This window comes from Paramisgurnus dabryanus, chromosome 12 (assembly GCF_030506205.2).
Source record: "Paramisgurnus dabryanus chromosome 12, PD_genome_1.1, whole genome shotgun sequence".
Taxonomy (NCBI): domain Eukaryota; kingdom Metazoa; phylum Chordata; class Actinopteri; order Cypriniformes; family Cobitidae; genus Paramisgurnus; species Paramisgurnus dabryanus.
The window spans coordinates 2659538-2674160 of record NC_133348.1 but is presented as its reverse complement, the minus strand read 5'-3'; the positions used below and the strand labels follow the sequence as shown (position 1 = coordinate 2674160).

Sequence of the window (14623 nt, the reverse complement as noted above, 5' to 3'; positions counted from 1 at the left end):
ATCTTATGGGGTTTGTTTTAAATTAATGACATCTTAAAACCAACAGGGAATATGTGTTTATTACACAATAAAATGTAATTCTGGCCGCTCTGACAAAATAAGGGTTTAATTTTAGATTTAGTGAATTCTTTAATCAAGGCTCTGATTAAAACACATGAATGCGCGAACCACAGTTGCCAGAGAACGTACGCCGAGGCGCTCTTATGGCGTTAAGAACCTTTTTATTGTTTAAGACATTTTGCCCCCATTTCCTGGTTTTGTGTCCGCTGTGGATCCCAACCTCTATGTGTTTATTATACAACAAATGCAATTCTGTCAGCATTTCTAATTTAGAACGCCTTTGATTTAAACATGAGGGTTTTAAAATGAAACGGCCATGTGACTTTTATGACAAAAGCTATTCGATCTTAATTTTTTGTTTTAACATCCAAAAGTTTTATACACAGTCCATAATTAAACAACTAGGTGTGTATGAGTAAGATTATATCTTATGTCACACGAGCAGCACCAAATCGCGCGTGTGTCTGTGTGTGTGTGTGTGTGTGTGTGTGCATCCAGGCTGTTTATGTGTGGGCGTGTTTATGAGCCTGTGTCTTTGCAAGGTGTGTGTGCGTGTGTGTGTGTGTGTGTGTGTGTGTGTGTGTTTGCATGGGGGTCTATGATGTCTCTGTTTGTTACTAAAGTTTTGATATTAAGTCTGTGTCCTCATTGACAATAAGTAAGGGTTTTTAGATGTAGGCTTTATTACACAGATACTGATTAAATCATGTTATGCATTATTTGCGATTTAAAGAAACTTAAAAGGTTTAAGACATTTTATCACACATTGTGGTGTTGTTTTTTAATTAATGTAACCTTAAAACCCTCTGTTATCCATTTAGGGAACAATAAAATGTTAGCAAATATTATTTATCAAAGTTGACGATGTTATAAGCCAGGAGGTCACTAACGTGACAACAAACATTTATTTAAAGACAAAACATTTTAACAAAATTGCCATGGCTTACAGAGACACACTAGACTTAATAATAAAAATAAAAATATACTATTCGAACATCCTAACCTGGTATTAGGTTAGATTAGGTTTTAAGGTCAATCAGCGTCTTTAGCTTTACAACTTACAGCACAAAACCCCCAATGACAGGATTTTTATGAAGTGGAGCAGACCCTTGGTATGCCTGTGGGGTTAGGTACAACTAAGGTCAACATCTATCAGTGCATAATAAGCAAACATGAAATTATATTTTAACTATGGTTTGTTAATGATGTTGCTAGGTTCGCGTATTTTTTCTGAAACAAACTTTTCTTTTCAAACTTAGTTAGGATACACATGTTTGTCGCCTCAAACACCTGATCAAAGTTTTTCTTCGCTAGCGACAACTAATGTCTGAGATTTTGTAAATTCATCAGATGTTTCTTACTTGTGTATTTTCTTAAACAAGCTTTTTCTTTTCAATCTTAGACAGTCTTCATACGTTTGTCTTTCGATAAGTTGTTCATAGTTTTTCTTCGCTAGTGTCAACTCATGTATGAGATTTGTAAATTTCATCATATGTTCTTACATATGTATTTTCTGAAACAAATTTATGCTTTTCAAACTCAGGTAGTCATCATACTTTTGTCTCTACATACATTTGTTCAAAGTTTCTTGTAGCTAGTGTCAACTGATGTCTGAGATTTTGTAAATTCAACAGATGGTCTTACGTGTGTATTTCTTAAACAAACATGTTGCTGTTCAAATTTAGGCAGTGTTCATACGTTTGTCTTTTCATAAGTTGTTCATAGTTTTTATTTGTTAGCGTCAACTAATGACAGAGATTTTGTAAACTCATCAGATTCAAACAAAACTCATTCATTTCTGTAGTTTATGTAACACCTTGTCAAACTCTTAAAGGTAGTACTATCTGTTTAAAACAACAATGCAAAGTATTTTAGATTTACTTGATAAATCTTTTACATCAAAACAAACTAGGATAGCAATATGTTTGAATCTGTAACAGGTGATACCACCAATACCGTGTTGTACATAACAAAGTCTGTAAAATAATAAAGATTGATTAGGTTTTTATTTAGTAAACCTTTTAACACAAAGTGTAGAGTCTTTTGTATGTAACAACAAAGATGCGATGAAACAATTTATATGTGTTTTAACAAACGCATCCTCTCTTGTTTTGCGTTGTTTCATCGCATCTTTGTTGTTACATACAAAAGACTCTACACTTTGTGTTAAAAGGTTTACTAAATAAAAACCTAATCAATCTTTATTATTTTACAGACTTTGTTATGTACAACACGGTATTGGTGGTATCACCTGTTACAGATTCAAACATATTGCTATCCTAGTTTGTTTTGATGTAAAAGATTTATCAAGTAAATCTAAAATACTTTGCATTGTTGTTTTAAACAGATAGTACTACCTTTAAGAGTTTGACAAGGTGTTACATAAACTACAGAAATGAATGAGTTTTGTTTGAATCTGATGAGTTTACAAAATCTCTGTCATTAGTTGACGCTAACAAATAAAAACTATGAACAACTTATGAAAAGACAAACGTATGAACACTGCCTAAATTTGAACAGCAACATGTTTGTTTAAGAAATACACACGTAAGACCATCTGTTGAATTTACAAAATCTCAGACATCAGTTGACACTAGCTACAAGAAACTTTGAACAAATGTATGTAGAGACAAAAGTATGATGACTACCTGAGTTTGAAAAGCATAAATTTGTTTCAGAAAATACATATGTAAGAACATATGATGAAATTTACAAATCTCATACATGAGTTGACACTAGCGAAGAAAAACTATGAACAACTTATCGAAAGACAAACGTATGAAGACTGTCTAAGATTGAAAAGAAAAAGCTTGTTTAAGAAAATACACAAGTAAGAAACATCTGATGAATTTACAAAATCTCAGACATTAGTTGTCGCTAGCGAAGAAAAACTTTGATCAGGTGTTTGAGGCGACAAACATGTGTATCCTAACTAAGTTTGAAAAGAAAAGTTTGTTTCAGAAAAAATACGCGAACCTAGCAACATCATTAACAAACCATAGTTAAAATATAATTTCATGTTTGCTTATTATGCACTGATAGATGTTGACCTTAGTTGTACCTAACCCCACAGGCATACCAAGGGTCTGCTCCACTTCATAAAAATCCTGTCATTGGGGGTTTTGTGCTGTAAGTTGTAAAGCTAAAGACGCTGATTGACCTTAAAACCTAATCTAACCTAATACCAGGTTAGGATGTTCGAATAGTATATTTTTATTTTTATTATTAAGTCTAGTGTGTCTCTGTAAGCCATGGCAATTTTGTTAAAATGTTTTGTCTTTAAATAAATGTTTGTTGTCACGTTAGTGACCTCCTGGCTTATAACATCGTCAACTTTGATAAATAATATTTGCTAACATTTTATTGTTCCCTAAATGGATAACAGAGGGTTTTAAGGTTACATTAATTAAAAAACAACACCACAATGTGTGATAAAATGTCTTAAACCTTTTAAGTTTCTTTAAATCGCAAATAATGCATAACATGATTTAATCAGTATCTGTGTAATAAAGCCTACATCTAAAAACCCTTACTTATTGTCAATGAGGACACAGACTTAATATCAAAACTTTAGTAACAAACAGAGACATCATAGACCCCCATGCAAACACACACACACACACACACACACACACACACGCACACACACCTTGCAAAGACACAGGCTCATAAACACGCCCACACATAAACAGCCTGGATGCACACACACACACACACACACACACAGACACACGCGCGATTTGGTGCTGCTCGTGTGACATAAGATATAATCTTACTCATACACACCTAGTTGTTTAATTATGGACTGTGTATAAAACTTTTGGATGTTAAAACAAAAAATTAAGATCGAATAGCTTTTGTCATAAAAGTCACATGGCCGTTTCATTTTAAAACCCTCATGTTTAAATCAAAGGCGTTCTAAATTAGAAATGCTGACAGAATTGCATTTGTTGTATAATAAACACATAGAGGTTGGGATCCACAGCGGACACAAAACCAGGAAATGGGGGCAAAATGTCTTAAACAATAAAAAGGTTCTTAACGCCATAAGAGCGCCTCGGCGTACGTTCTCTGGCAACTGTGGTTCGCGCATTCATGTGTTTTAATCAGAGCCTTGATTAAAGAATTCACTAAATCTAAAATTAAACCCTTATTTTGTCAGAGCGGCCAGAATTACATTTTATTGTGTAATAAACACATATTCCCTGTTGGTTTTAAGATGTCATTAATTTAAAACAAACCCCATAAGATGATTTGAAAATGTCTTTAATCGTTTAAAAAAAAAGTTTCTTAACGGTGTATATGAACACTCATCCGCGTATGTTCTCTATTGTAAACGCTGGTACACAATCTAATGGCGTGATCAGAATATTGTGCACGAAAAGATTAAGATTTTATTTATATTAAAATAAATACCCTTTAGTCTAAAGACTATAGTATTGTTGGGACCCCGGTGATTTTGACACCGTTCATCGCTATACACATACTGAATATTTCATTAAATAATTTGTTACAACCAAATGCTTTATTTTTGTCAATGTGCTATTACATTTTTTACCACTACAGTTTTAAAAAGACCCTAGTTTACAACCCGCCACCTGCTGTGAACAGCCATCATCTCCCACACACTGTTATAAGACCAGCATCAGAAACAGAAAAATATCTGCTCAGAAAATATAGCTTATAGTTAAATAGATAATAGTACATTTAAGTTTAACCAGTTACAACTAAAATATTTTATTCTTGCGTGACTTTAAAGAAGTCTATTGACAAAACAAACGTATATATCAAGTTGTATTTATAAGATAGACGCAGTCATTTGTCCTAAAATCTAAAATAATAATTTATTTTTTGTCAGAGCAGACACTATAAGACTCTTTGTATTATATACACATATTAACACATGTTTTAAGAAGCCTTTAATTAAAAATAAAACCCCAAAATGGGGTGAATACGTCTTAAAAACATTTAAAAGTTTATTAACGTCATATATAAGTTTCTCTGGCACCATCTGTGCACGTATACACATGTCTTAGTCAGAGACTTGGTTAAAGACTCCCCTAAATCTAAAATAAAATCCTATTTTGTCATAGTGGACAGAATTACATTTATTAAGGTTATTTTAAAACGGCATATATGAACACTCACCCGGCGCTTTGTCAGGCACCGTCGGATCTTTAATACGTGTGAATCTATAGAGCAGGTCATGAAAAGATTCACGGAACTCATGAATCGTTTAAAATTTTATTTAGTTTAGACTTTCGTCTAAAGATTATAGTATTGCCGGCTCCGAAGGTTATGGCTCAGATCATTGCTTAAACTATACACGTATACGGAATATTTCATTAAATAACTTGTGATGTTACAAACAAATGTTTTAATCGTAGCATTGTTCATGATTTGTCTAAATCTAAAATAAACATTTTACTTTTTTGACACCGTAATGGGGGGATTGTTTTACCAACATTGAGTTTTAGAAATCTTTAATCGCTTTACAACACGCACCCCTGTGAAAGAATGCAGGTCTTGTGCGAAAGGAGGGAGGAGGGGTGATATCTGACATCAAATGCCTAAACACAAGCTGTCACACGAGCCGTCATTAAACATAACAGCATACGCTTGACATAAAACACACACAGTCAATTGATCTAAAATCTAATATAAAAATTTATTTATGTCAGAGCAGACAATATAAGACTCATTGTATAATATACACATTTTCACACATGTTTTAAGAAGCCTTTAATTAAAAATAAACCCTAAAATGCGGTGAAAACGTCTTAAACAAACTCTGTGGACAAATCAAACTAGGTATCCAGTATCCTAAATGTTTTAAATCCAATTTGCCACAAAATGTTTAAAATGTCCCCAGACAAATCCAAAAAGTCTCTGATTTTAATCTTTTTTAAAGATACGTCCAAAGCTTTGTGGTCTGTATCCTAACCTGTAAACATATAAAAACAAGTTATTAGGACAAATATCTAAATAAAACAATTTTCTTATGCAAGATAAACGTACCGTGGAGATCCGCTATATATTTTGCAATAGTACACACAACGTTCGCTTTGCCTCTGATATCCAAACCTTTAAAACATATAACACATGTTATTAGAAAATATTAAACCAAACCAGTTTGTTTAAATCTATTGTAACAGGATTAAATAAAAACACACCGGACAACACGAGCCAGTCGGCGTCTCTTTTGTTCCAAGATTTCCGTGTTAAGCTGCGGGAGGTTCTAGTCTCGGTCTGACTTTTTTGTTCTGGCCACTCTTCTCCGCGATTTACCAGGAATAGTTAATACCAGTTTAGACAATTTCGCTGCAATACCAGAGATCGAATTTTTAGTTTTTAAATAAATCAGACAAAATACTGGAACGAACACAGCGAAACACATACATACCAATAGACTTGAGTATAACAGCTCTGCTCGATCCAAACTGATTCCGGGGGATCTCTTGTCGCTCCCCAATAAAGGTTCGGTCATAAACTTTGCAAAGATTACATCACACGACCCCCACACAAACACACACTGACATAATATCAGCATCAGAAAACTTTGTGTCTGTACAGAAAATAGACTAGTTCGATAGAAAATATCGGCTTTAAGTTTAACCAGTTACAACTAAAATATTTTATTCTTGCGTGACTTTAAAGAAGTCTCTTTACAAAACAAACGTATTATCAAGTTGTATTTATAAGACACATGCAGTCAATTCCCCTAAGTCTAGAATAATACTTTATTTTTGTCAGAGCAGACAATATAAGACTCTTTGTATAATATACACATATTCACACATGTTTTAAGAAGCCTTTAATTAAAAATAAAACCCCCAAAAATGGGGTGAATACGTCTTAAAAACATTTAAAAGTTTATTAACGTCATATATAAGTTTCTCTGTCACCATCTGTGCACATATACACATGTCTTAATCAGAGACCTGGTTAAAGATTCCCCTAAATCTAAAATAAAATCCTATTTTGCCATAGTGGTCAGAATTACATTTATTAACATTATTTTAAAATGGCAGATATGAACGCTCACCCTGCGCTTTGTCAGGCACCGCCGGATCTTTAATACGCGTGAAACTATAGTGCAGGTTATGAAAAGATTCACGGAACTCATGAATCGTTTAAAATTGTATTTAGTTTAGACTTTCGTCTAAAGATTGTAGTATTGCCGGCTCCGAAGGTTATGGCTCAGATCATTGCTTAAACTATACACGTATACGGAATATTTCATTAAATAACTTGTGATGTTACAAACAAATGTTTTAATCGTAGCATTGTTCATGATTTGTCTAAATCTAAAATAAATTCCTATTTTGCCATAGTGGACAGAATTACATTTATTAACTTTATTTTAAATGACAGATATGAACAATCACCCGACGCTTTGTCAGACACCGCCGGATCTTTAATACGCGTGAAACTGTAGACCAGGTCATGAAAAGATTCCCGGACTTCGTGAACCGTTTAAAATTTTATTTAGTTCAGACTTTGTGTCTGATCAGAAACTATAGCTCGATAGAAAACATCGGCTTTAAGCGTAGCATGGTACATCTAATATATATATATATATATATGATTAGTGATTGCCTTTAAATAAACTTATGCTGTTGCAAAACTTTAGATTCAACAACACACCCGCGGTGTGAAAGTCAGTATTGAGAAGCGCACGGGGCGAGCAAAGGTGGGAGGATGGTTGAGATCTGACATCAAATGTCAATAAACAGTAAATGTCGAAACACGATCCGTCATTAAACATGACACCATACGCTTAACATAAAACACACTCAGGAAAAACAATCACTCTAAATGACCCGTCATAAACCCATTAAATACTTTCTGTCTAAAGTTGACAACTTGTCCAGATTTTGATTGATGGTCCCGCCCCCCTGTCAAAGGGTCATAAAAACGACCTGTCAGATAGCAACTGTCACCGGGTGGGGGAGGGGGTCATAAAAGTTTGACGAGAGGTGCCCCGTTATAACTACTAACATAAGCTTTCTTAATTTCTCTGTCGATAGACATAAAGCTTTACTGGGGCACAGGCCCCCTATTTTTTGAAAGCCTGCTGTGTGCAAGAAGTGTGCAACACTTCTATACAATGCCCTTTGCTTAACCCACTATTCTACAGTGCAACAGTTACTGTGAAAGATAAATATGTATTTAAAAATATTTAAGTATAATCTTCATCATACCTAACATTATTAACATGTTTGGAGGAACACATAGCATAAAATGTTTGGTAATAATGACAGCAGAGAAATATTTTCTACAATATACAATGATAGCAATGATTAATAACTTATTTTTACAAGAATATTTTATGACTGCTATACTAAATAATCACAGTCATAGTTACTGCTAACTGTTTATGTAGTGTCCTAGAGTTAAATATTAGTAAACTAAATATTAATTTCATATCTGAAAATACAGAACAGTATAACACATGCATCTGTTGATTTTCTAAGCAACAATGCAATCCTATAGACTTGACAAAAGGTTTTCCTGAGATTTTTCTCTAATGTTTGAGACCTGACAGGGTTAGGATGTTTGTCTTAACTCCTTTCTGCTTCCCTTGCCCTGCTTTGCACAAAACATTTCTGATGTCCATCTACAAAAGCCAATAATGATCGAGTCAAAATAAGGTTAGCATTATTATTTAGAAACTTACTTCTCGTCATGTTTTCATCATTACTCATTCGCGTTGCGTCCCCTTTGGATTCAGTTGCGCGCGCGGATAAACGCAAAGACGCGCGTGGACATGGATACATGCGTGCACGCGTCAGTGCGACTGCTTTGTCGCTGTACAAGCGTAAATTGGGTAACTACATTGCATATAGATTTGTTTTTGCCGCTATTATCTTTGTAAAGGAATACACTAGTTAACTGCTAAAATTTAAACTTGAGATTTACACCTGGGCACGAAAGATTTACACTGGAGCACATGCCCCAGTAAAGGGGTGTGGCAACACCGCTGTCTTTTAGTCTATCCTCCCTGCTCTGCCCGTTCGTTCTCCTTCTTCCTTTAGTTTTCTGGTGGACGCGCTCAGTTCATTTCCATGGTTTCTCGCGCTGGTTTCTCTGCAAACTGCGCGCAGCCAATTGGTGTATTAAACACCATCACGTAGCATTACGGCACAGTGTTCATGGGAAATGTAGGAAGTAACGCCAGAGGGATAAATGACCGAGAACGAAGCTTTATGTATCTTGCATGCAATACCTCATGCATCACCGGCCAAACTGGCTAGTAAGTTTTTATTAACACCCGCCAAAATGAATTTTAACCCGCATTTGGCGGGTTGGCGGGTGTTAATTTAGAACCCTGTAAATAATGTATATGTTTTTATTGAAACATTTAATGAAAAAAGCTAAACATTGAACTTTTTTTCCCTACAGATTTATTGTCAGCATTTTAATTCAGAGGTGGATTCCAGTGGGTGGAGGAGGGCCATTATACACAACTTTTTTTCTTTCAGGTAATAACTTGTTTGTTTGTTTATTATACTTTGTTTCTTGCATAATTATTATAAATAATGTATATGTTTTTATTGAAACATTTAATGAAAAAAGCTAAACAATGAACTTTTTCCCCTACAGATTTATTGTCAGCATTTTAATTCAGAGGTGGATTCCAGTGGGTGGAGGAGGGCCATTATACACAACTTTTTTTCTTTCAGGTAATAACTTGTTTGTTTGTTTATTATACTTTGTTTCTTGCATAATTATTATAAATAATGTATATGTTTTTATTGAAACATTTTATGAAAAAAAAGCTAAACAATGAACTTTTTCCCCTACAGATTTATTGTCAGCATTTTAATTCAGAGGTGGATTCCAGTGGGTGGAGGAAGGCCAATATACACAACTTTTTTTCTTTCAGGTAATAACTTGTTTGTTTGTTTATTATACTTTGTTTCTTGCGTAATTATTATAAATATCTGTATATGTTTTATTGAAACATTTAATGAAAAAAAGCTAAACAATGAACTTTTTCCCCTACAGATTTATTGTCAGCATTTTAATTCAGAGGTGGATTCCAGTGGGTGAAGGAGGGCCATTATACACAAAAAAAATTATTTCAGGTAAAAACTTATTTGTTTATTATACTTTGTTCCTTCGTAATTATTATAAATATTTGTATTGAAACAATTAATAGAAAAAAATGCTAAACAATGAACTTTTTGCCCTACAGATTTATTGCCAGCATTGTAATTTAGACGAGGAGGACCATTATACACAAAAAATGTTTTCTTTCAGGTAATAACTTGTATCTTGCGTAATTATTATATTTTTTTGTTTGCTTATTCAAACATTTAATGAAAAAAATGCTTACCAATGAACTTTTTGCCCTACAGATTTATTGCCAGCATTTTAATTCACGGGTGCCTTGCTCAACGGCACCACAGTCACAACTCATTGGCCGTGAAACTCAAACTGGCAACTCTCAGGTTAAAAGCCCGACTCTCACCACTAGGCTACAACTGCCCCAGCTGAATTGTTTTAAATATTTGAATGTTTTAATTGATCCATTTAAAGGAAAAGTAGAAAAGTTGCTGAACATTTATATTTTTTCCATACAGATTTATTGCCAGCCAGTGGCGGCTGGTCAATAGGGGGCGCTGGGAGGAAAAGTTGGCCAGAGAGGAAAGCTACTTTTTACATGTTACCAAACAGTTAAATAAATAGTGAAAAAAACGTTTAATCCTACCTTCAGTGGTTCTTTTGTAATCAGCTTTTGAATATGGGTAGGTTTCTACAAAAACACCACATTTTGAGCAGAAAGCAGAGATAATTCCATTTTTGTGACGGACTTTTCATAGAGATCCCATTCAGAGCGATCTTTTAAACAGACACGGACATGCAGCCGCTTGCCATAGGGCAATACTTCCGGGTTTAAAAAGTTGCGGAAGGGCGCCACCTGGTGGATAATAGCGGTATTGCGGAAAGACGGAAAATCTCGTCATTGGCGGGGAAGCGTTTTCTCTTAATTGACGAGATATCTCGTCAATGGTGGTGAAAGAGTTAATTATTTAAAAATAATGCACACCCAAGGTGGTAATGCAGCACAACGTGATGTGGGCATTATTTCAAATAATTTAAAGGACTGGAGTCAATTTTTTTCGCTTTTACCACGGTCACCACAGACATTGCTCTGGTGGTTATTTTAAGGCATTTGACAGGTCCGGTGTGCGTTTATCAAAAAAAAATAATGCATACCCGTGAAACATTTCTCAACCAATCAGAATAAAGCATTCAACAGACCCATAGTATAATAAGTAATAACATCTGCTTGACATCTATGCTAAGCACACTGAACAGCCAAGCACAGACTTATACAAAAACAGACGTTTATTAAAACAGGCTACAGAAGAAAATAAATGCATTACAGATGTATTTGATCGTTAGGGAATGCAGGTGTCCCCAAAACGCTAATTTATCACAGAAACAAGGACTTATGTACAAGCTGTGGGTTTAGGAAAGAACAATTGAGGGTCACTGTAATTCATTAACTTCAAGTCATTAAAACGGTACATTTGTAATAACAGTCTGAACACAAAACTGAGGCTTAGTTTGATCAGAGGGTTAACATTCATAAGAAACACCTCCTTTTAAAAATATATTTACATTAATTATTTGTACAATTCATCAACATTGATTGTGTTTTCAGACAGGTCAAGCTTGCATTAGAGCATACAATTTCACAAAAGCATCTCATGAATATTAAATTCACCCACGCAGTAATGCTTAAAACAAAACGTGTATATCGTCTTGAATGAAGGTCACCTATGTGCTACATTTGATCAATTTAATGTGCTCTTTCGACATGAAAATAACCAAAGCTAAAATAGTTATTGAACTCTTTAAAAACAGACTAAATGTCTTACCATAGCACCTTTAAGGAGAGATCATTGCATTTTCCTTTCACCTTTTTAAACGTCTGCATTCACAACTTCACATACATTTGATTAGATACCAAACAGCAAGTTATAAATGGTCAAATTTGTAACGGTGTGATGTTCTTCAGGGCCAAGTAACCAAACACTTCTTTTCCATGAAGTGTCGAAATACTGTGGTATAAAACAGTCATAATTAATTATTAATTAATTCAATAATTACTTTAATCATTATATCAAACCTTCAGTCTTACATGTCAAGTTTAACGGTCTGGCACTTGTGTGGTTCAATAGCTTCTGATAGAAAGCTGGTACCAATAACAAGGCAGAATAAGATATAATGTAGTAGTTCAATCAGTCAACAGCACCTATTAAGTAACGTTCAGAGAGGAACCGTTCATACACCTTCAAAGAAACTGATATCAATGTAACTGCTACAATTTTAAAGACAGGTGTACTGTCAAGGTGAACAGATCCATAGACCTGCTCCATGTGCATAGCTTATTCTCATACATCTAAACTAAACAAGGCGGGGATGTTTTAACTATTAAGTGAAATGCTGTTGATCAAGAGATATGAGATGTATACTTTTAAAATAAAAAAGTGGCACAATAAATCATGACAATTGATGTCTCAAGTCTTCGACCATATTCTTCATAAAGCATTGATTGTTATAATAGCAAACAGATGTTTCGTATTAATGTAAAATTAAACGGCAAATGACATAATATTATAGAATATACTGACATGTCATACAACAGCGTATCAACCACACCTCTTACAATGTCAGAATAAATGTACAAAAGCTGCCGACGGGACGGTACCCCTACATTTAAATGGTGCATATTGGTACCTCATTGATGTACCTAATGGTGCTTTCCATTGCATAGTACCCCACGGTTTGGTTTGGGTCAGGTCTGGTCAGCTCACCTCCCTTCGGCTTGGTTAGCTTTTCATCGAGTTTAGTAACACTTCGCAGTGGGAGGGATTATAAGCGTGTCGTTATATTTGCGCTGCCTACTGCTGTGAAATCATACAAGTGAGAGTATTGTTGTACATCCCCATCCATTCATTTATTTCTCAGTCTGCCACAAAATTAAAATTGACCACCACAAATAGATGTTTGCAGATCACGTTTATCACTACCTTTGTCTCACATGATAGTTTCTGTACAAACACCCGTGACCTCGGGCGACACGCTCCGCTGAGCCTCATTTAAGCTGCATTTAAGCATATATGCGGACGTGTGGATGTTTTTCATCGCTAAAAGGGAGTTTGGGAACTTATATAGCAGAGCAAAGATGACAACATGTTTGGTCGAGACAGCGCAAGCTAGCATGAAGGTAAAGCTAATCTTTTACATTATAGCGATGACGCTGGTAGTGACGATTCTCTCAGACCAATCAGTGATCTACGTTGTTTTACGTCACGTTTTGGTAACAGATCCGGTCGCTTGGACCCCGATCGAGGTGGAACTAAAAAAAGTATCTGGTACTACGCACTGAACCCAGTGGAAAAGCTCACAAAAGTAAGCTGACCTGAACCAAACCAAACCGTGGGGTACTATGCAATGGAAAAGTGCCATTAGGGCACTTTAAGAAGTATTGTCCTAGTGACAGCTTTGTAACTTATCTTTTGACCATGTAAAGAATTTGATAAAAAAAATACAAAGAAAATCATAACACACTGCACTTGCTAAAAACCAGTTAAAAACAACAACAAAATCTTACAAAATAAAAAAAATACTTCATGTAAAAACTGTAACTGTGATGTTTTAAAAACTTTCATTGTACGTTTGATTTGTCAATAAACCATGTTGCATTCATATTACAGGAGTGTCGTGATTGTGTACAGATAAAAACACGTAATAATGCAGGTACAGGACTTTTGGGCAAATGTTCTGATCCATTATGTCCTCACACCTCTGGCAAAAAAAGCTTCGGTCTTCACCAAAAGCGCCAACCAGTCTATAAATAATCTACCATCACACCACCAAGGTTTATATCTCTGCCAAGCACAATGCAAGTTTTACTCCTGCTACTCACATTTTCTATTTGCTTTTATACTGTATTTAGTTGTCTCTTATAAATGTTAAAAATGATTTGGGTATAAATGTTTTGTATTTTATATCAATCGAAGTTACTGTGAAATGTAGTTTTTGGCTTACTACTCAACTTTCTAAAATTACTAAGAAATATATTTCATGCTTGACTTAAAACCTTGTTTTAAAAAGCTAAAATACAGTTCACAATGTGCATTAAACAGAGTTCGAAAAACTGAGGGAGGTGATGGAGATGAGGCTGGTGACTCAGATTCGGATCTGATATCCATCACTTAGGGTGCTGAGCTCCGCTGGCTTTCTGTCGAGCGCTGCTGGCCTGCAAAAAAAAAAAAAACACACTGATGTCAGTTTCATATCAGATTAGGAGATTATTGTTGCGTAATCACACAGCTTCACCAGCAGGTTTATGGACCAAAATGTTTGAGAGGAGAATCGAGTTTAAAGGAATAGTTCACCCAAAAATGAATCATTTGCTCGTTCTTAACCATTTTGGGGCACATAGCTAAATATGTAAAAAAATAATAATAATAAATTGTGATTTTAGAAAAAAACTGCCAGGAGGTGTTTAAAACATGGCTATGAAGGGATTTTCCTAAAG

At 34.8% G+C, this 14623-nt stretch overlaps 1 protein-coding gene across 1 annotated transcript in view; it reads right to left on the bottom strand.

The window, feature by feature from the left end:
• Positions 1 to 11397: 11397 nt before the first annotated feature.
• The window catches only part of vash2 (vasohibin 2), a 33510-nt gene continuing 30284 nt past the window's right edge, over positions 11398 to 14623 (bottom strand). The window contains exon 7 of the mRNA XM_065256163.2: positions 11398 to 14341. Within this exon, the coding sequence (XP_065112235.1) occupies positions 14272 to 14341 (70 nt within the window). The 3' untranslated portion in view covers positions 11398 to 14271. The remainder of the gene's footprint in view (positions 14342 to 14623) is intronic.